The 22221-nt window shown below is 38.6% G+C and overlaps 1 protein-coding gene and 1 long non-coding RNA gene across 12 annotated transcripts in view; one reads left to right on the top strand and one right to left on the bottom strand.

Annotated features, from left to right (window-relative positions):
- Positions 1-846, bottom strand: part of LOC105468195 (uncharacterized) — a 77346-nt gene extending 76500 nt beyond the window's left edge. For 7 of the 9 annotated variants that reach the window (XR_011609937.1, XR_011609935.1, XR_011609933.1 and 4 more), the window contains exon 1: positions 441-846. This is a non-coding gene — a long non-coding RNA (uncharacterized lncRNA). Of the gene's footprint in view, positions 1-342 lie in introns of all 9 variants that reach the window. The other 2 variants (XR_011609938.1, XR_011609934.1) reach the window with 2 other exon arrangements.
- Positions 561-12385, top strand: LOC105468196 (nucleic acid binding protein 1). Of its 3 annotated transcripts, none has more exons than XM_011718239.3 (6): positions 561-638; positions 1805-1943; positions 4759-4830; positions 6524-6599; positions 7012-7078; positions 8395-12385. In XM_011718239.3, exons 3-6 carry the CDS (start codon positions 4769-4771, stop codon positions 8562-8564), a joined length of 375 nt encoding a protein of 124 aa, XP_011716541.1. In that variant the 5' UTR covers positions 561-638; positions 1805-1943; positions 4759-4768; the 3' UTR covers positions 8565-12385. The 3 variants fall into 3 exon arrangements, with proteins under 3 accessions (XP_011716541.1, XP_011716540.1, XP_011716539.1); XM_011718238.2 differs by lacking the exon at positions 561-638 and adding an exon at positions 925-1062; XM_011718237.3 differs by lacking the exon at positions 561-638 and adding an exon at positions 954-1521.
- The last annotated feature ends 9836 nt before the right edge of the window (positions 12386-22221 follow it).

Below are 22221 nucleotides of genomic sequence, written 5' to 3' on the forward strand. Positions count from 1 at the left end.
TGGAGCCCAGGTTTGTCTCTAAAGCACATGCTCTTTAGAACTACGCGACATAAAGAAAACTTTATTGATTTTTTCCCCCAGATTATGTTTCAAGGGTTCCCACTGCTGTTGAATAATTAATTCCTTTTAGATGTACAAAAACAAGTGCAAAGTAAAAGAAGAAAGGCAAAATGGGGAAGGTGTGTAATATGAGAGGCAGGGCGTAAGGAAAGATGAGAAGTCTACAAAGGAATTTACGTGTCTATTTGCTTAGTATTACACAGTGGAAGGCCACGTTCGACATTTGTGTTGCAGTCCTGCCTGCTCAGGGGTTGCTGGGTGACCTTCTGCAAATTACCTCACCTTTCTGGGTTTCAATTTAAGTATGCCTGAAATGAGGCGGTTGAATTGATCTCCAAATTCCCTTCTGGTGCTAAACTTCCAGCCTGGTAGCCACTGACCTTATCACCATGCCAGCGTGTTTTCCCTTGGTCCCGGACCAGCCGCCCTTGCCCGAACTCTGTTCTTACTCGACTGCGAACTATCTAACGTACTCACAGGTTCTAAACTCCACCGTTCCTCGTGACCGAGGGACTAAAGGGCCCGGGTAGGGGCTCAACTCTGAGAGAAAAAAGGCAAGAAAACCCCAAAGTCGGACAGTGAGTGTCAGAAGACCTCAGCACGAAAGCGAGGCGGCACAGAACTGCCACTCCGCCGCAACAGCTGAAGTGGGCGGAGAGCGGGCGGGCGGGGGAGGCGGGGCCGAGAGCGATTGGAAGGACGAGGGGGCGGAGCCCGCGCTGACAGCCCCCGGAGAGGAGCGAGGGAAGCTCTGCGGGCAGCGGCGGCTGGGTCCCGCCTCTTCGCTTCCCCTCCCCCGCACCAGGCGGGCGTGGCAGCAGGCGTGCCGACGCAGCGTGACGTCACAAAGGGGCGGGGCGGGCCGAGGGTCCTGCCGGCGCGCGGGCGTGTTCATCAGTCGCTGTTTGGGACGCTGGGCGTGCGGTGTTCTGTCTCCGCTCCCGTTTCGCTGTCACAACCCGTTCCTTCCCGGAGCCCGGGACAGGCTGGGCGCGCGCCCGTGTGAGTGAGCGGGACTCAGGGCAGAAGTGTCCCCTCACTGCGTTTTTTTTTTCCTTTTATCCAAAGAACGGGGCAGTTAGCACGCTTGCCGTCCTGTCGCCCGGTTGGGAGCGGGGTTGGTTTGCGGAGTGGTTCGCCTTTTTTCTTTAGAACTTGTGAGCCCTTTTTTTTTCCCCTTTTTCTTTTTTTAGGCTCAGTGCTGTCCGGGCTGGTTTCCCCGGTCCCTGACTAACCGCTTTCTGCCCCTTCTGTCGCCACCCCTGCCCAAGGTCGCCCCTCTGCCCTCGCCCCTGTCCCGGGAGGGTGGGAAGCTTTGACCCCGCCCTGCCCACTCGCGTCTCCGCAGCCGTAGCCGCACCTGCCCCAATATGAATAGGGTCAACGACCCACTTATTTTTATAAGAGATATTAAGCCCGGACTGAAAAACTTAAATGTCGTCTTTATTGTCCTGGAGATAGGTAAGTGGGGTTTGCAGCCCACTCCACCGCCCGCTGTGCGTCCCGGGGCGGGAGACAGGGGCGCCGCCGCTGCGCGCCCGGGGCTCCCCTCCCCCTCCTTCCCCTCCCCCACCCACGTGGCTCCAGTGGCCTCCGCCGGAGATCGGATCCTACCTGAGGCGGGAGCCCTGGGCTTGGTCACTTTCCACCTTCCAGATGTATTAAAATACCGGAGGAGGAGTTAGCCTTTCTGGATGTCCTCATTATCTAACACCCCCTCCCTTTGATTTTTAAATCCTCACAGGACGCGTGACCAAAACCAAAGACGGCCATGAAGTGAGATCGTGCAAAGTAGCAGATAAAACGGGCAGCATCACTATTTCCGTGTGGGATGAGATCGGAGGTCTTATACAGCCAGGGGATATTATTCGGTTGACCAGAGGGTAGGTGTGCAAAAAAGTCGGGGCAGTAACAGTCTGCAGAATCGGGATTGGCCGGCTCCCGGGATCTTGGCAAGACCTGAAGTCCCCGGCCTTTTCTGTGGGCCACTCTGAGGAGTTTTGAGCCCCTTTGGTGTTAACTTTGGATGGTGGGCAGCGCTAGGATGTAACACACCTTTGCGGTGAAAGGCAGTCGGTTTCAGCTGGGAAATCCGCGCCTACACCCCGGTTTACAGGTTAAGCAGATTTTTAAAATTTTTTTTTTTTCTTGAGACGGAGTCTCGCTCTTTCGCCAGGCTGGAGTGCAGTGGCGCTCTCTCTCCTCGCTGCAGCCTCTGTCTCCCGGGTTCAAGCAACAGATTCTCGTGCCTCAGCCTCCTGAGTAGCTGGGACTACAGGCGTGTGCCACCACGCCCAGCTAAGTTTTGTATTTTTAGTAGAGATGGGGTTTCAGCGTGTTGCCCAGGCTGGTCTCCAACTCCTGACCTCAGGTGATCCGCCCGCCCCCACCTTCCAAAGTGCTGGGATTACAGGCGTGAGCCACCACGCTCGGCATAGATTTTTAATTCTATTCAGAGTCAATGAGTCTTTTTAGGAGACTGATATAGTCCATATTTTTTCTTTTTTATAAGTTGTTTTCTTTAGTATAGTTGCCACTCAGTTGTTTCCCACTCCTCCTCCATTTTTAATGACTTGAAATCCTGGCCAATATTTTACTTATGTTATTTAGACAATGTGGACATAAAATTATAGGTAAAGGATTTAGCGTTTTCTGTGATATGTCAAATTTGTACTTGGAAAAAGAGGGAAACTTTACAGTATCTGGAAGGCTCATTCTCCAAAATGATTTCTTGTGTCTTCTGTTGTAAGGAGGATGTTGTTCAAAAACCAAAGGGATACACAGAAAATGTTTGACAGAAAGACATCCGCAATACCTTCATCCAAAAGAGTCAATTGGCAGATTGGTGGCTTTAAAAAATAGTACAACTTTTTTAAAAAAAAGTAGATTGCTTGTAGAGATTTACCAAATTTTTATTTTAGAAAGATAAAAGGTCAGAAAAGGATCTTGGAAACAGAATTTGGAAGCTTTTGAGATCAATAAAATTGTAATAATTTATCATAACTGCAGGGAAAGTGGTGGAGATTGATGTTGGCCTAATAAGTAGAATCTTAGAAGTATTGGAAAGCACTGAGTAGGAGTTTAGAGCTCCTTGATGTTACCTTACAGGCTTACAACATCTTCAGGAAGTGAGGTAAAGTGTCATCAAAGCAGGAAGTGAGAGTCAGGACTTAGACATTTTCTTCTCATAACACTGACTCATGACAGTAACTATGTTTTTTAAACTTCCACATCTTTAAAAAACAAAAGAGAATTCCTACTTAGGGATGTATGGTGAGGATTGATTAGTATAATTGGAGTTTTTGGCTCCCGAAATATTTTTCACCCAATGATTGAAAGTATTTTTTATGCTAAAAACAGCATCTTATTTCAAGTATTTCATGTTCTGTAGTGACAGTCATAGGTGTTTCCATCAAAAAAATTATTGGAAAATTAAACTTATTAGTTAGGTATCTATAGAATTTTAAGGGGAACAGTTACCTGGGAGTACAATTTAAACGAAAATTAAAAACTAAAGAAACTCTTTACTACAGTATGACCTTGAGAAGTTACTACACCTCATACTTCAGCTTCCTCTTCTGTGAAATGGGAATAATTATACTTTATTTACCAAAATAACACACTCAGCTTGAAGTTTGGCCCATTCTAAGGCCCTTAAATTCTGGTTGAATCTAAGAAAAATGGCTTTTGAAGAAAAACATACCTAAAATCTAAATAATGGTTGGTTCAAATATCAACATGTTTATCAGAATATCCTGAAAACACCTCAGTGTTCTCATTTCTTAAAGTGAATGTTAAATATTTTAATTGTAACCAAATTTTTTCTCAAAATATGCATTAATTTTTATTTTAGTAAGGTGAAATGTTAATGCACTATCTCCTAAGCCACACTTTGTATAACTTAAGAGTGGTGAATGGTGTCTTTAATAAATAACCCTTATTAAAATTAAGAGAACTGTATAATAAGTTAAAGTCAAGAAGTAACCATAGTAGTTTTACAAAGAACCATTGAGAACCAAACCTTGGATTGATTTTATAATATTAATTTACCGTTTATCTATCTAGGATTATTTTATTTAACGATGCTGTCTACTTTCAAAATTGTTCGGAGTAAACAATTGCCAGCTCGTTTACTACAAACCCAGTGTGGTATTAAAAATTGCATGTTTGGAAAAGCAGATAGGTGAAAGATTTGTGACCTTAGTTTTTTTTTTTTAGCACTTTAAAATTCTACCAGATCTTTAGTAGCTTAGAAATCCTGTGTCTTTTATGGAGGCAGAAGGAAAAACATATCATCATTTGACTAGACTGTAAAGGAAACATTAGGGTGATTTTACATATCCTGTGGCTGAAAAATAGTTTCTGTTTAAATGTCTGCAATTAAAAGCTTTTCTTTTGTTGATTGACTAAAGATGTGATCATCAGGTATAACAATGCTTGCTTTGCAAAAAGACTTATTTTCCAGGGTTTGTTATGATTTATATAATTATGTCAAAATTCAACAGAATTTTTGTATTCTTTTGTAAATAGCAAGTTATCAAAGTTAGATTTATTGTATTTGATTTACTATGGTGGATAGAGAGGGCTTGATCCTCACTTCTACCTTAATACAAAAAATATATAGTGTGACGATTTACTTGATTTAAATAGAAGAAAATAAATATATTTCTAAAGAAATAATGTTTCTTTTCTCTCTAGGTATGCATCCATGTGGAAAGGATGTCTGACACTTTATACTGGAAGGGGTGGTGAACTTCAAAAAATTGGGGAGTAAGTATTAAAATACATTTTGTATAATTGCATACATTATAAATAATATCTACGGAATAATTGGTAGGTATGAACTGTAAACCTTTTCTTTGGCTTTTTTGACTAGTAAACTGAGTGTCTTTGGTAGCTTAATTGAAAAAATAACTTCGTGTGTACAAATGTAACACTTGTCAGTACTGTTTTGTGTGGTTGAAAGTGTCAGTTTTTCCTGGCAAAGAGCGGTAGAAGAAGCTGCAGTTGAGACCAGCCTTAGTGGGAGCATTTCTGTAGGTTTTAGAAATGTTCATTTTTTAGGTGTCACAAGTGCCATTTGAAGTAAATTCTCTCTTATAGTGATTCACCAAATACGAAGCTAGTGATTCACCAAGTTTCAGGCCATACGTTTAAATTTTCTTTTTCTATGGTTGTGAGTGAATATGTACTCATGTTAAAAGGACTTGCAGCAATGAAAACTGAAGTCCTCTATTTATCCACAGTCTAGGTGCGGTGCAGGCAGCCGCAATGCGAGATTCCATACACTACTACCCTGGTAATGATCTCCACCCTGACCTGGAGGAGCCATCCTCTCTAGGGGTGTAAGGTAATTCAGCCTCCATGTTAGCCTAGACATTGGGTTGTATTCATAAAGTATGGTATAGGCAGTGAGCCAAATCATCAGTCCATTCTGTTTGGTTAATGCTCAGCCATCTACTTAATGCCTGTCAAATTGGAAGATATTTAAAGAGAGAAGCCACAAATGGCACCAAATAAAAAAAGGAAAACTGTTCTCCACTGAGGGAATAAGATACTTACTTGGAGAACCTGTGGTTAATAATGAAGGAAAAGAAATGATCATGCTAGCTTTTAAAGATCAGAAATGTTTAACACTTTGCCTTTGTTAGAAGGAAAGTTAGAATTCACTTAGGGTAGTATTCATAGAGTTATATGTTATGAAAGGTCTTAGTGTCTATTACTGAAAGGTTCAGGATTCTGTCCTGACAGAGGTGTTGATAATAATGGGGGTCAGTTATGTGGAAAACCATTAGAGGTCACTCATTTCTTAATGACTGCTCTTTGTCAGGGTCGGTCTAGGATTTACCAAAACTGGTTCTGATTTGTCTTCGGTATGGTGAGGAGCTAATAAAATGCTTCTGTGTAATGTTAGTACACATTATATGGTCAACTTACAGGAAGCACTTAGGTAAACTGGTGGTTATGTAGCCTGTTTTTATTTATTGCCAGAAACCACTCTTAATCCTAAATGATTATCTTTGCAGATCCACAGTGATCGATCAAAAGAGGGACTGAATGGGAGTGGGTGAATGGATCGGTGCAAATCCATTACCACTGCTGGAGAAACCACCCTGGAACCCTAAACATGGTTCACTCTCATGTTATTTTTCCTTTGATCAGCTTTTGTGGAGAAACAGGACAGAGTTGTTTTTGTGTCCTTGATTTTTGATGTGATTTATTTTTTCCAGCACTAAAGAAGAATTTAAATACAAAATAGAATGTTATATATCTTGTAGACAGTCAAATATTTGATGTTTTATGGGACATAATCATTTGGGAAGTTTTTGTTGTAAATGAAGAGATAGTTTGTTGCTATTAATTTGACACATAAGCTCATTCCTAAAAGTTAGAGATGTTATATAAAGAAGGGTTGATGACTTTATTTCAGAAGTTATTTAATTTGTTCTTTATTTTCTTTCAGATTTTGTATGGTTTATTCAGAAGTGCCAAATTTCAGTGAACCCAACCCAGATTATCGAGGACAGCAGAACAAAGGGGTAATTGTGTAGTATACTTTTATGATTAGGCTAATTTTGACTGTGTTACAGTTCTATGACTAGGTTAGCCCTGTTGATACTCAGTATAATGAGAATTTTTAAAAGAATACGTAATTTTTATTGTTATGTTTTGTGAGGATGTATATCTGAGGTGTCATCTACTAGATATATGTGCCATTTTGCACTTCGTGGTATGGTGACTAATTATCAGGAAATAGGATATAACAGAGCTCTGAAAGGTTTGGGAAACATTTCTTAACATTTTAATCTTGAATGACCTAGGCAAAATCTTTTAAAATTTTAATTAAAAAAAAAAATACCCAAAACTTTGAAAAAGAAAGGATATAGTAATGTTGTAATAATATAATTGTGTTTTTATTCTCATTTGGTTAAATTAAAAACTTTTTTTTAGGCACAGAGTGAACAGAAGAATAATTCCACAAATAATAATATGGGTACAGGTACATTTGGACCAGTGGGTAAGATTTTGTTTGTGTGTTTCATTGTGATCAGGTGTAAGAATTAAGAGAGTTATAAAGATTTAGATGAAAAGCAATGTCTTTAGGCATAAATTAGTGATAAAGATGAACTGCCAGTAAACAGGGAATCCCCAATCAGCTGATTCTCTAGAAAGTCGATAAACTTAAGCCAATTTATTGAGAATTCTAGGTTTTGGTGATATCTGTGAAGAGATACCATGCTTTTTTAAAAATTGATTCCTATAAAATTTCTGTAATCTAGTGATTACTTATAGTAGACACAGAATTACTGGTTATTTTGGTGCACTGAAAGCATTTTATCTTTAGAGTCATAGTTTACCTTAATTTTTCATGTACAAGGAGCTGCTGCTTTAAAAGATGAGCTGCTGCTTTAAAAGATGAGCTGAGCCGTTTAAAGGCTAATGACCCTCAAATGTCATTTAACGTGACCCCCAGACATCATGTTTATGATCCTTATAGCCCTGTTAAAGGTCTTCTGAAGTCTTAAATATATGAGGAAAGGTCAGTCTTTTGTGATTGGAGTTCATTAGGATGGCTTAAGTTTTGGTTTGGTTTTGTTTTTGAGACAGGGTCTCACTCTGTTGTCCAGACTGCAGTGTAGTGGTGTGATCTTGGCTCACCGCAACCTCCACCTCCCAGACTGAAATGATTCTCCTGCCTCAGCCTCCCAAGTAGCTGGGATTGCAGACGTGCGCCACTACCACCCAGCTAATTTTTGTATTTTTAATAAAGATGGGATTTCACCATATGGGCCAGGCTAGGCTTGAACTCCCAACCTCAAATGATCCACCTGCCTCAGCCTCCCAAAGTGCTGGGATTACAGGTGTGAGCCACTGAGCCTGTCCAGCTCATGTTTTAACTTGAAGGCTACATGTCTTGGCATAGCTGATCATATTGTGGGAAACTCCATCTTTGCCTTTAAAAAGTTAGAATAACATTGTCTGTTTTGAGATATTAATCATATTTGAGCCAAATTCCAATATTCACTATTTTGCCCTTTCTTTTACTTTTATAGTGTAGGCAATGCATGTTTTTTACTCTATTAATAAATTTCTAATTTTGATGCCCAAGTTGGCTTTTTTCTCTCTATTAGTACAGCATCAAGTTAACGTATTTATAGCAATACATTTGGAAAAACTTAGAGCCCACCTTGAGTGTTTTTTTTTCAGTATGAAAATGAAAGTGTGTGCTTTACCTAATATTTTTAAGCATTAATAACGTGTTGGCACTTAAGATAGTTCTACTTCTATAGACTACCTCTGAAAATAGTGATGAGTTTTTGTATTCTTTTTTAGGAAATGGTGTTTACACTGGCCCTGAATCAAGGGGACACCAGTTTTCACATGCTGGCAGAAGCAATGGCCGGGGACCTATAAATCCACAACTCCAAGGAACCGCTAGTAATCAAACAGTGATGACCACAATCAGTAATGGCAGGGACCCTCGGAGAGCCTTTAAAAGATGACCTATGCTAAATACTCACGTGTAGTTTTTATACTACATGCCCTACTTGAACACTTACTGCACTTTTATTTATTGTTAACTGTGAAAAGTATGTCCTTTATTGGGTTTCCTTTTATATTCTTGGTTTATTAAGAAGAATGGTTTGTTTTTATAGCAAAACTGTTAAGCTGCTCAAGTCTCCTGTTGAAGAATGGGAACACTGAAAAGTAGGGGCATTTATTTTTAGAGCAAAAAGATTATTGGATAGCCTCTAAAAAACCTGCACCCATTTCATGGGTGAGTTACATCAGCTTTATAGCCTCTATGAGTCTATCTTCTGTATAAGTTTTGTAATATTTAACATAAGGCTTAATGGGAGATGTTCTTTTGTCTTGTATTCAGATATTGCCAACTAAAGCAATAACTATCAAAAAACACAAGAACTTGTCAATGCTAGCAGTAATTTTTGAGTGTTCGTGGCTCTCAGAATGATTGACTTTGTTGAGTGACTACCATTGAGATTTTCCAAGGACTGACTCATCTCAAATTTTTGTTGTATTACCAGAAAAACAGATTCCTTATCAGAATTTGGAATAGAATGTAATCTATATTTCAACAAGTAATTTTAAAAGAAAGCTACATTTATTTTAGAGTAGTGCTCCTAACATGTATTATCAACTTTGTGGATTACATTGGAGGAAAATTTAAAAGTGGGGCCTTGAATATTTATTTTTTGCAACTACCATGTTAAATACTGAAGTATAATTTGAGAGAGTTATAACGTTATAATAAACATTGATCTAATTATTTAAAAAAATTGTAAACATACTGGAGGTGAGTCAAATTGAATTATATAGTAACATGCAGTCTTAAGTCCTCGTTACTTAACAGGTACTCAGCCTGGAGTGAAAATCCTGGGTACTAACTTTGAGAGGGGTGAGTGTGCATGTTGTCAAAGTTTCTGAACACAGTTCATGTAGCCTTATTAGCAAAAGTTTTAAGAAATGGCTCTATCAAAGAAGCAATTACAGCTTTATTCAGAAATGTAAAGGTGGAATTTATGTACATGTCGTAAGTGGTACCCACTTCCCCTTTTTACTGTAGGGTGGATAAACTCTTAGGTTTAACTCTTTGAATATTATGTCTTGAATAAAGCGTGTGTTAATGTTAACAAATGTACCTAATTTTTGCTCTTTCAATGACTTACAGTGGAGAGCCAGTACATCTTAACTACTACTGTTGTAGTGATGGTATCAACCTTATGGCTACTTAGCTCTGCATTTGTTGCTTTGTTTTTTTTCCACTTCAAATCACAAAATAAGTAGATTTTGTTTTCTGAAAACTCCATAGCATTTGAATACAAAAGGTTGTGCCAGTTTATCCTACTGCAGTGTGTTTAACAAATATTTCAGTACACAGTATGTGTTAGGCACTGTGTGGAAAGTGTTAAGGGTTAGACAAAATCCCGAATAATCTCCACAAGTTTATTTGTCTTCTATAGTACTTTTGTAACTGGGGTTACAAAAATTATAGAAATTTTGTTCCTTTATTCATATGCATATTCATGATTATAATTTGGCTTTGTTTGTGATTAATGTTTTCATAAGATTTTCACATTACAGAATACCTCAGAAGTTGTCTAAGGATTGTGATAGAGAATATGTTTCTTAAAATTGTGGATGTTTAGAATTTTTAAAAAACAGGCCGGGCGCGGTGGCTCAAGCCTGTAATCCCAGCACTTTGGGAGGCCGAGACGGGCGGATCACGAGGTCGGAAGATCGAGACCATCCTGGCTAACACGGTGAAACCCCGTCTCTACTAAAAAAATACAAAAAACTAGCCGGGCGAGGTGGCGGGCGCCTGTAGTCCCAGCTACTCGGGAGGCTGAGGCAGGAGAATGGCGGGAACCTGGGAGGCGGAGCTTGCAGTGAGCTGAGATCCGGCCACTGCACTCCAGCCTGGGAGACAGAGCGAGACTCCGTCTCAAAAAAAAAAAAAAAAAAAAGAATTTTTAAAAAACAAATTAGTATATGATTGTTTTATATAAGTAAGATAGGAGCAACACTTTAAATTATTTGTAGGAGGATGTGGCATTAAAGGCGATTTTAAAAGAAAAGATTTTGGAGTTTTAGAAAATTTAATACTGTCAGGTATGGAATGCTGGGCTTCCAATCCTGGCTTCATTGTCTCGTCACCTGTGATGTTGGGTGAGTTTTATTAACACTTGAAATGTCTCTAAGCCTTAGGTTCCACAACTATGAAAACAAGTAAGTATCAGTATCCTTTCTAGACTTGTTTAAGATTTCCATGTAAGTAAGTATAATGACTTGCGACACATAATAATGTCGTCTTATACCCCAACAGTAGGAAAAAAATGCAGAATTCAGTATGAAAGTATTGTTACCCTGTAATACAGTGGTCCCCAACCTTTTTGGCACCAGAGACCAGTTTCCTGGAAGACAGTTTTTCCATGGGATGGGGGGGATGGTTTTGGGATGAAACTGTTTCACTTCGGGTTATCAGTCATTAGTTAGATTCGCATAAGGAGCGTGCGACCTGAATCCGTTGCACACGCAGTTCACAATAGGGTTCGTGCTCCTATGAGAATCTAATGCCACCACTAATCTGACAGGAGGCAGAGCTCGGTTAGGCTCCCTCGCCTGCCACTCAGCTCCTGCTGGGTGTTCCTGTTCCTAGCAGGCCAGAGTTGATACTGATCTAGCGGTTGTGAACCCCTGTTTAACAAGTTGAGATTAAATGGAGAAAGACCTAAGCTTTTACTTCTGTGATTGACACTTGCTTCAATAATGTAACCTTGTTCTGTGTTTTTATCATTTATTAACAGATTTCTTTTTTCTTAAGGGAAGCCTCCAAAAGCAAAGCAAAGTGAGTTACAATCCATAATGAATATTTGCCTTACCAGCCTACTGGAACACACTCATCAAGAAGTTAAGAGGAAGAAAGTTTTCTACCTTCCTCCTTCCTGGTGCTCTCAGCTATCAACTTTGAAATAAGTTTAAACAACACCTACTGAAAACAAAAACCACTCAGTGTAAAAATATCCCTCACCAGAATTGGGTCCCCCATATCGTGTCTACAAAACGGTTCTGGAGTGGATCAAAGTCTCATCAGATCAGCTTGCCCCTTCTTGTTTGGGCAGGTTCTAGGAGAAGTTGCTCTAATACAGAAACTGAAAGATAAAATCCATAAAGCCAGATAATGATATTTAGTGGGGAAGGCTATAGTGTGCTTTCCCATAGGCATTTAAACACTCAGTTTTTCCTAGTGTACCAATGCTTTATACTTTGTCCCTATAGCCTTTGTAATTTTAACTTTGATGACAGTTTAACTTGAGGATAACCTGAATATGTATAGTAGTGTTTGTCATTTGTATTTTTATCATTTAACATTTTAAATGAATGTTTAATTTGCTGGGTTGAGTAATGCCAAGGGAATGATGCTAAAAACAAATAGATGTGAGGTTAGTAAAAGATTGAAGTTACAATTTATGATAGGAGAACTTCTAAAGTATAGGAAAGTAGGTAAATGGCCTTAAAAAGTTTTCTCAGAAGGTACAAGTTTTACATCAGTCTGCGGACATATAGGGCTTAACATTTCAGTTTAGTTACTGAAATGACATTTTCTGGTGTCATTAACATACTGGCTGTTTGCTCCAAGCCATTTTAGGCTGAGAATGACTCTTAAGTTCTAAGTTCTTCTAATGAATTTCAAAGGGTTCTAGAAACAGCAAACTGAACATGATATGAAATAGTAACAACATGGAATGCCCCCAAATTCCTCTAACCTGAGTTTACTTGCCCTATTACTACTTTTTTTTTTTTTTTTTTAAAAGATCTGTCTCTTGTCTTTGTTTTATCCCTTACCTGATGAAAGTCTGAACATTTCTAGTGGAGAAAGAAGATCACAGTTCTCTAGTATGGGCATTAAGAGAGGGGTACAGGTAGGGGTAGAGGTGAAAACCTGCCTCCACTGGGATGATAACCAGTGTGCTGAGGTTTCAGCCAGTGATTACACTGGGTAATTAACCAGTCCCATATTTCACAAAGGAGTTGTAATGATTAACAGTTCAGGTATGCTTCTGAGGAAATCTAATTGCGACCTTTGGAAAATAGCACTGTTATGAATGGTGTGGTGTTACACCCTGAGGGAAAAGCTAGAAAAACATTTTACTTTTCAGGTATATTTAAATTATATCCAAATGTCTCACAGTTTGCTTTACTGGGGACTGCCTGAGTTTGGAATTCAAATACTGTAACCAAATTACTCCACGTTTCTGAACTAAAATGATCTATTGATGTTTCTCAAAGTATAGATCACAGATAGGAAAAGAGGAAATCAAGTCTGGTTTATGACAAACGTTTTTCCATGTTAACATTAGACCCAAAGATGTTACTAAGGGCTTTTTACTACTGTGAGATAACCAGCATGATGTGAAGACAACGAACATTTTAAGAAGTTTGACTAGTAGACGTTTCTTTTAAGTCTTTTGGAGGGTCTTGGTCGACGACCCACAATTTTATTGTGGCTCCCCAGGATTTGAGAACATGTGGGCTTGGATGATCACTGTTGACCTATGAAAGAGCACAGGTCTCTTGAGAGTTTATTGACACAACTACTGATTACACCCCCACAATATGTCTCAACCTCTGTTGAAGGGCTATTGATATTTTTAAAAACGTTACTTCCAATCAGAAATTCAAGTAAGTTTTATGTCTTCTACTCCATCAAAATTTATGTTTCTCAGCATAGGGTAGTCTAGTTTCTTGGTTTGTATATTAAATAGATATTGAGTAAAATTCTTAATGATTTAGAAACCATCTACATGAGGCTTCCAGGAACTTGTTAAAAGTACAGGTTGTTAAAAAGTACAGGTCTGCATTACTAGAATAACAGTACATTTGGGAGATCTGCACTTGAAACCCTGCGGTTGCCTGCTTCCTGCCCTTGAGATCTCCCTTTGTATTGAAATTATATATATACACACATATATATATTTTCTCAGTTTCTTTTACCTTTGTGAGGCTAATATATGCTGAAGTTTTGGATTATAAAACAAAAAATTGTACTTAAAAGAATGTGCCTCCAGAGGGCAGAATTGTTGGGTAAAGCATATAGCCCTGAGCAGAATAAGAGGTTTAGTATGGCCTCTGATTGTGGGCATTGCAAATTTTGAATAAGGTTCAAATAAAATTATCTAAATTATATATCAATGTGAGGATCAGATATTAATAGGGAGGTTACATGACTTGAGCCTATCTAGATAAAAGTAAAATGCTTTTTTTGCCCTAAGGTTTTGAAAATTTAGAGTTTATTGTTGCTCATCTCAGCAAATTCATGTTATCGGTATCCTCTGCCTTCCTCCTGTCCCTCAATTCCCTACTTTACTATATGAAAGAAGGCTGGCCAAATTGAAAAGTAGTTGAGTTGGAGACTTGATAAATACTTTTGAAAATACAGAAACCACCCTTCATGTTCCACGTAAAGATCTCCTGTTCTGTACAGAGAGGCAACTACAATGAATATTTTCTGCAAGTAACATGGAAATCATGATTTGATTGCCATGTTTTTCTAATCTTCAGTATCAAATGTTTATAGCCCTGGTAGGAAACAAACTTCTGACCTAAGTTGCTGGACTACTTGAATAAAAAGGTAGTCAGCACAGCTAGTGCCATCTACTGGGTCATTAATGCATAGTTTCTGTTAAGAAATCTGGCTTAGTTTAACACGTGGGGGAAATGGTTCTGTTCCATTGAATAGCAATTTTTGCGTGACGGTGGTGTAAGCATGATATGGAAAATCATTAAGGGGCACCTGGGCCATTTGTTTTGTTTATGAACAATCAACACTGACATTAAATTTCAGTTAAGTAGATTAAACCCTGAACTGCCCCTAAAGCTATAGAAAATATGGGAAAGGTTGCCAAGTTTTGTATTCTCATTACATCTGTCTATTGTTGGTGAGAAGTGTAAACTGTTAAAAATGCCTTTTGGTGAGCGGTGGTTTGGTAAAAACAATTGAAGTGGAACACGACACTTCCCTTAGAAATTTCATTCCTTTACCCAATGGTATTTGGTAAAATCCTGGTCAAATGACTGCTGCTGTTGTAGTTATGTGAGCTTTGCAGAACATAAACTATTTTAAATGCCAGAATGTGCTTCCATGAAAAAGAACATGGTTTTGGGCTGAGGAGATCTTGGTTTGAGTCCTGGATCTATTTACTGGCTCCAGGACCACGAACCTCGTTATAAAATGATATTGGAGCTATGTACTTGAAGTGTTAGGAGGACTGTGTGAGCTAATGCATGCAAAACCTCTGCTCCATATCTAAGGCTCAACAAATGTTAAGCCGTTTCTCCATCAGCATTGGAAATAAGATAAAATACTGTTCATTTCTCCATGCCATTATTAGAATACAATCTGTAATTTAAAATCTGAAATATTAAGCAATTTATATGAATTATTACAATATGTTCTTTTTAAAACAAACCAGTTTTTCCTGTCTTGTCTGGGCACAGAAAAGCACTTATGCTGACGATTTACCATCACAGCATGTAGAGTTGGGTCTTCATTACAAAGACCTGCCCACTAGCTGAGTACACTGGTGTTTTTCCATTCACCTCTGCCCAGCAGGGACAAGATGATAAAAGTACAGAGAACTTGTGGGTCCAGGTTTGTGTCAGAAAGGAGGTCAGTGGCTTGCTTAGGGCCAGGCAGAGGACACATTGGAAGGAATTCTCTGTTCCTGGTGACAGTCCTCGGGATTGCTGTGCACCCAGAGGTGCATAGTGATTTATTGGCTTCTGATAACTATAGTATTGGATGACTTCCCAACATTTTATTAAAAATTTTAAACATATAGCTATGCTGAAAGAATTTTAGCGTACATATCTATATACTCACCACCTAGATTTTGCCACTATCAGATATCTGTGCATCCTATTAATACATTTTTAATTATGTGTTTTGAGACAGAGTTTCTCTCTCACCCAGACTGGATTGCAATGGTGCAATCTCGGCTCACTGCAACCTCTGCCTCCCAGGTTGAGACGATTCTCCCACCTCAGGCTCCTGAGTAGCTGGGACTACAGGGGGGAGCCACCATACCTGGTCAATTTTTGTATTTTTGGTAAAGAAGGGGTTTCATCATGTTGCCCCAGGCTGGCCTTGAACTCCTGGGCTCAAGTGATTCTCCGGCCTCGGCCTCCCAAAGTGCTAGGATTACAGGCATGAGTCACCATGCCCGGCCAGCCATTAATGCATTTTTAATACATTTTTAGTCAATTACAGACACCATACAATTTTCCCTAAACATTGCAACATGCCTATTCATTAGAATTCAGTATTTTTCAGGGTTTTTTTTTTTGGTAAAATTTACAAAGAAATACGGAAATCTAAGTTGTGCATTAGTGAGTTTTAACAAATACCTAACTAGGCTTATATCACAACCTCTATCAAGATACAGAACATTGCTGTCATTCTAGAAGCCTCTCCAATGTGCCTTCCCCAGTCAATCTCTTTTTCCATGGCACCAGCAGCCATCACTCTTTCGATACTTTAGAAAACATTCTTATTTGAAAGGAAAATTTCATATGTGCCAAAGTCATCTCTAGATTTCTCCAAGTCTTATAACTCTCAACCATGCCAGAGTACAGCCAAACCTAACCCCATCATGCATCTCAAATATAGTTCCAAGATTTTGGTATTTTATTCTTTCCCTGTTTCAACTTAGCTCCAGCTCTTTTTTTTCCATCAAGATTTACACCTGTCATCCTTGACATTTGGGCAGAAACTACTGAAATGAAGGAGGACTTGCCATCCAAGGACTGGCTGAAAGGAGTTAGCACACCACTCCTCTGCCCTGAACAGCTCTAAACAAGAGAAGGAGCCTGTGGCAGGGTGCGATATGAAGTCCTCAGAGATAGAGTGCCAAGCGTAGAAGGGGGTATCCTGGAACTTCAGTGTTTGCAGTTTGGGTGCTCAGTTCTTCAGCAGATATTGATTCTCAAGCTCTGATTTTCTTAAGGTATGAGCTGGGCTGACGTGCCCTCTCAGGATTTTATACTCCTAGGTTGGCATTCAGAATCGGCATAGCCAGACAGTGTAAGTTACTTGTCAAGCAAAGACACCCCGCCCTCCGCTACAATCCCCCAACCTGAGTCTACAGGGAAGCATTCCTGAGTGAAACAGACTAAAAATATATAGTTCTTTCCCAGTCCATGTGCACGTGCACGTATGTACACAAACACATGACACATTATCACTGCCAACAGAGGTGTCTGCATTGAACTCCACATTTCTGAGTCACATGCATATCAGGTCTTTGCTTTTCCTTCTCATCAATTGTTTAACGATCCTCTCCTTCCACTTCTTTAATGGGCTGCTATACTTTGTTGAACACTATATGCCAAGTACTATGCTAGTGAGTTACCTACGAATGACCCTGAGAGGGAGGTTTTGTTATCCCCATGAGAAGGATTGAGTAGTTTGCATGAGATCACGGTGACTGAGTTCAACACACCAAAGCCTATACTGTTATGACTGAACAGTAGTGAAACGTTGTGGCTGCTGCTGACCCTGGATGGTGCTTCATAGAGGAGATAGAATTGGAGTTAGTTTTGAAAGGAAGTGTATGCAGAGGCGAAATGGAAAACAAAATATGGAATTTTACTAATTTACATTTTTACCTGAGATTAGTCATACTTTAAATGTCAACATATGACAGACCCAATTAGTCAAATTTAAATCGACAGAAGTAGTATCAGATCAACAGGGAAAATATGGAGTCTTGGATATTGGGAAAACTGGATACTCTCCCTAACCCCCACACAAACCGTAAAAAACCATGGGTGAGTTCTATTAAGAATGGAGAAAATTTTCTAAAAATGGCTCAAAGTTCAGAGGCATTAAATGAAAGATTGATCAATTTGACTACAATTACATGTTAAAAAATAAAATGACAACTGGGAAAAATATGTGTAATATCACAAAGGGCTAATATTCCTAACATAAAAAGAACTTGTATAAATAGAGGAGACAAAATACACTATGGAAAAATGGGCAAAAAATATGGACAGTTCACAGAAAAAAAGTTCAAATGGCCCTTAAGTATATAAAAAGAAGCAACTTCACTCATAATGAAAGATGTAAATTAAAATACCACTGAGATACCATTCGTAACTTATAGATTGGAAAGAATATGAAAGTCTGAAAACACACACTCTTCGCTGGGTGGGGTGGCTCATGCCTGTAATCCTAGCAGTTTGGGAGGCCAAGGCGGGTGGATCACCTGAGGTCAGGAGTTCGAGACCAGCCTGGCCAACATGGTGAAACCCTGTCTCTACTAAAAATACAAAAATTTGCTGGGCGTGGTGGTGCACACCTGTGATCCTAACTTCTCAGGAGGCTGAGGCAGGAGAATTGCTTGAACCTGGGAGGTGGAGGTTGCAGTGAGCCGAGATTGCACCACTGCACTCCAGCCTGGGTGACTAGAGTGAAACTCCATCTCAAAAAAACAAAACAAAACAAAACAAAACAAAACAAAAAAACATATTCTCTTGGTAACACTATTGGAATAGGAACATTCACTCATGGAGGAAATGCAAAACTATATAATCTCTATAGAGGGGAATTTGGCAATTTTACATTTGACTTTGCCTTGTGACCTAGCAATCCTGCTGTATTAGTCCTTTTGTATTGCTACAAAGAAATATCTGAGGCTGAAAATTTATAAAGAAAAGAGGTATATTTTTTTCCATGGTTCTTCAAGCTGTACAAGCATGGCTGTTAGCATCTGCTCAGCTTCTGATGAGGCCCAGGAAGCTTTTGGTCATGGTGGAAGAGAAGAGGAGCCAGCATATTACTGTACAATCATGGTTGTTAGCATCTGCTCAGCTTTTGATGAGGCCCGGGAAGCTTTTGGTCATGGTGGAAGAGAAGAGGAGCCAGCATATTACTTGATGAGAGGGAGCAAGAGAGATACCAGGCTCTTTTAAGCAACCAGGTTTCACATGAACTCATTGCTACTGAGAAAGTGTCCAACCATTCACAAGGGATCCACTACCTTGACCCAAACACTTCCCCCTAGGCCTCATCTCCAACAGCGGGGATCATATTTCAACATGAGATTTGGAGGAGACAAGTACCCAAACTGTATCACCCACGTTTAGTAATGTCTTTCCACAGTAGATGATTTGCAAATAGATGGTGGTATACCCCTCCCATGGAAGCAGGAAAGTATGTTTGCATGTCTTTGGTTAGTCCTCTTCTTTTCTACTGACAGTGGGCCTGTTCATGTGTCCTGCTAGATCAAAATGCCAATAGCAAACTTAATGGCTGCAGAAGATTGAAAAGTGCTTGGGCATTGAGCTTGCTCTCTCTTGAAGTACTTGGAGCCCTGAGACTGCCATGAGACTGCCATGAGACCATATAAATGATCACTAGCTAGCCTGCTGGAGGATGAGAGGTCACTTGAGAAACCTTGGCTCACAGCCTGCTAATACTAGACACATGGATGAGTCTGTCTTAGACTATCCAGCTCCAGCTGAGTTGCCAGCTGACTTCAGTCACATGAGTGAGAACAACAGAAGGACAGCACTGAGCTCTGCCAAAATTGCTGACCTACAGAATCTTGAGCTAATGAATGATTGTTGTTTTATGCCATTAAGTTCTGAGGTAGTGTGCTATACATAGCAAAAGCTAACTGATACAAAACTAAAGATACAATGGCACAAATACGAAAAGACATGTTCACCGAAGCATTGCCTATAATAGTTAAAGACTGGAAACAACTCAGATGTCCACCAACTCAGGAATGGTTGAACATACTACAGTGTGTTCACCCCATGGAATACTAAGCAGCTCCAACCGGGGTAGGAAATTTGTATACTTTCATAAAATGATCTTTAGGATATATTGTTAAGTGAAAAAAGGTGCAGAATAGTTAATAGAGTATGCTACCTCTTATTTAATAAAGGGAGAATATAAATATGTATTTTGCTTTTATTTGAAAAATGAAAGAATTAATAAAAAACACTAATAATGATTTTTTAGAAGAGGGGACACAGATAGAAGTTAGATATCTCTAAATTTACTTTGTTTTGTAGCTAGAACTTTAGAACCATGTAAATGTTTTACACACGTGCACACTTACAATCAAGATAAAAAAAATACAGTGATGTGTCACTTAATGACAGGGATATATTCTGAGAAATGGTGCCATTAGGCAATTTTGTCCCTGTGCCAACATCATAGAATATACCTACTACACACCTAAGCTATATGATGTAGTCTATTGCTCCTAAGTTACAAACCTGTATAGCATGTTACTGAAGTGAATACGGTAGACAGTTGTAACACAATGGTGAACATTTGTTTATCTAAACATAGAAAAAGTACAGTAAAAACACACTATAAAAGTCAAAAAATGGTACACTTGCATAGGGCACCTACCAGGAATGGATCTCAGAGGTTGGAAGTTGCTCAGGATGAGTCAGTGAGTGAGTGGTGAGTGAATATGGAGGCCTAGAACATTATTCTACACTACTATAGAATTTATAAACAGTTAGGCTACACTAAATTTATAAAAAACATTTTCTTCTTCAATAATGAATTAGCTCACTGTAACTTTTTTACTTTATAAACTTTTTAAATGTTTTTTAAGTTTTTAACTCTTGTAATAACACTTAGCTTAAAACACACATTGCACAGCTGTACAAAAATATTTTCTTTATGTCCTTATTCTATAAGCTTTTCAAAATTTTTTCAAATGTATTTATTTATTTTTTTCTTTTAAAGCTTAAAAACAACCACCTAAGACACACACACATTAGCCTAGACCTACACAGGGTCAGGATCATTAATATCAGTGTCTTCCATCTCCACATCTTGTCCCACTGAAAGGTCTTGAGGGGCAATAACATGTATGGAGCTGTCATCGCCTATGATAACAATACTTTCTGGAATGCTTCCTGAAGGACCTGCCTGAGGCTCTTTTTGAGGAGGTGTCACTTTTTTTCAGAAATATGTCCATGGTGGTTTACTCAATTTGCTTCTTTTTTAATCATAGATTTGCATATGTAATGGATTGTGCTATACCATTAAGACAGCTATGATGTCACTGCAGTTACAATGTCACTAGGTGATAGAAATTGTCCAGCTTCATTACAGTCTTATGGAACCACCAGGGCTTACATGGTTCACTGTGGGCCATTGTTGACTGAAACAATGTTATGAGGTGCATGACTATATATCCAAAGCAAAAGCAAAATGAAATAAATGAAACTAATTGTGTTGGTGCCCTAAACACACAGAGGAGAATTACTTCAAGTATTTTTAAAACACGGTCATTTGTCTATGCATTTTTAGTGGATATGCCTTAAGGTATGAAAATAAATTAAACATAAATAAAAATGAATTAAAAATAAAATTAACTTACTAATAGTATTAATGTTAAATAATAACATATGTTAATATTGTTACTCTGAATCTGTTATATATATTTTGCAGGATAAATAACATGCAATTTGTTAATATTAGGAATCAAGAAACTATATATATAAAATCAAAGCTGCTAAGTAAAATTATAAATTGTATTTATAATTACAAATTTGAATTGGAAATATCATTATAAAATCATAATGTATTTCCTTTACAGAAGCACATTTTCTTGCCCTGTTATTTGAAAATCAGTAATGAGCACCCTCAGAACCCAGATTATAGTCTCTAAATGCAATTTTCTGCTAAAAGGAATAAGAATTCCTTGGAGAAATGACAAATGTATGAGATAAGCTGAAAACATCTTGTTGAACATGAAAGAAAGGAAACCCTTAAAAAATACTACATTTTAAAGGACTTAGGAGCCAATTTGAAGGGATTATTTCTTGCCAAATATGGTAAATTGTGTATACCAAAACAATTGTGATAAATCAAAATTCATATTAAAATCTGTGAGTTTAAAATTATGCTTGGCCATATGTGATGGCTCATGGCTGTAATCCTAACACTTTGTGAGGCAGATCGGGAAGATTGCTTGATCCCAGGGGTTTGAGACCAGCTTAGACAACACGGCGCGACCCCATCTCTACACAAAATAAAAAAAATAAGCTGGGTGTGGTGGCGCATGTCTATGGTTCCAGCTACTGAGGGGGCTGAGATGGGAGGGTCCTGTGAGCCCAGGAGATCGAGGCTTCAGTGAGCCATGTTCACGCCACCACGTTCCAGCCTGGACAAGAGAGCAAGACCTTGCCTCCAAGAAAAAAAAATTATATGTGTATATATATTATATATATACATATATACACATATAATATATTATATGTATATATACATATAACACATATAATATACATATACACATACAATACATATATGTATTACATATATTACATACATATATAATATATGTGTATATATGTATATATGTTATATATACTCAAAACACAGAAAACTCATTGTTCTGCAAAAAGATAAATAAAAAGAATAATAGAATATTTATATTGTCTTTCCTATAGAAACCATGCCTCAGGGTAATCTAATAGTTGATATGGAAAAGTTCTTCTTTATAAGAAATTCAAGCTAATAAATTAAGAAGGAATAACAGCATTATAATATCACCATTTTGCTACTTCTAATGAAATAATGAATCTATGAAATGATCACCA

The sequence above is a fragment of the Macaca nemestrina genome, chromosome 11 (genome assembly GCF_043159975.1).
Source record: "Macaca nemestrina isolate mMacNem1 chromosome 11, mMacNem.hap1, whole genome shotgun sequence".
NCBI classification, from domain to species: domain Eukaryota; kingdom Metazoa; phylum Chordata; class Mammalia; order Primates; family Cercopithecidae; genus Macaca; species Macaca nemestrina.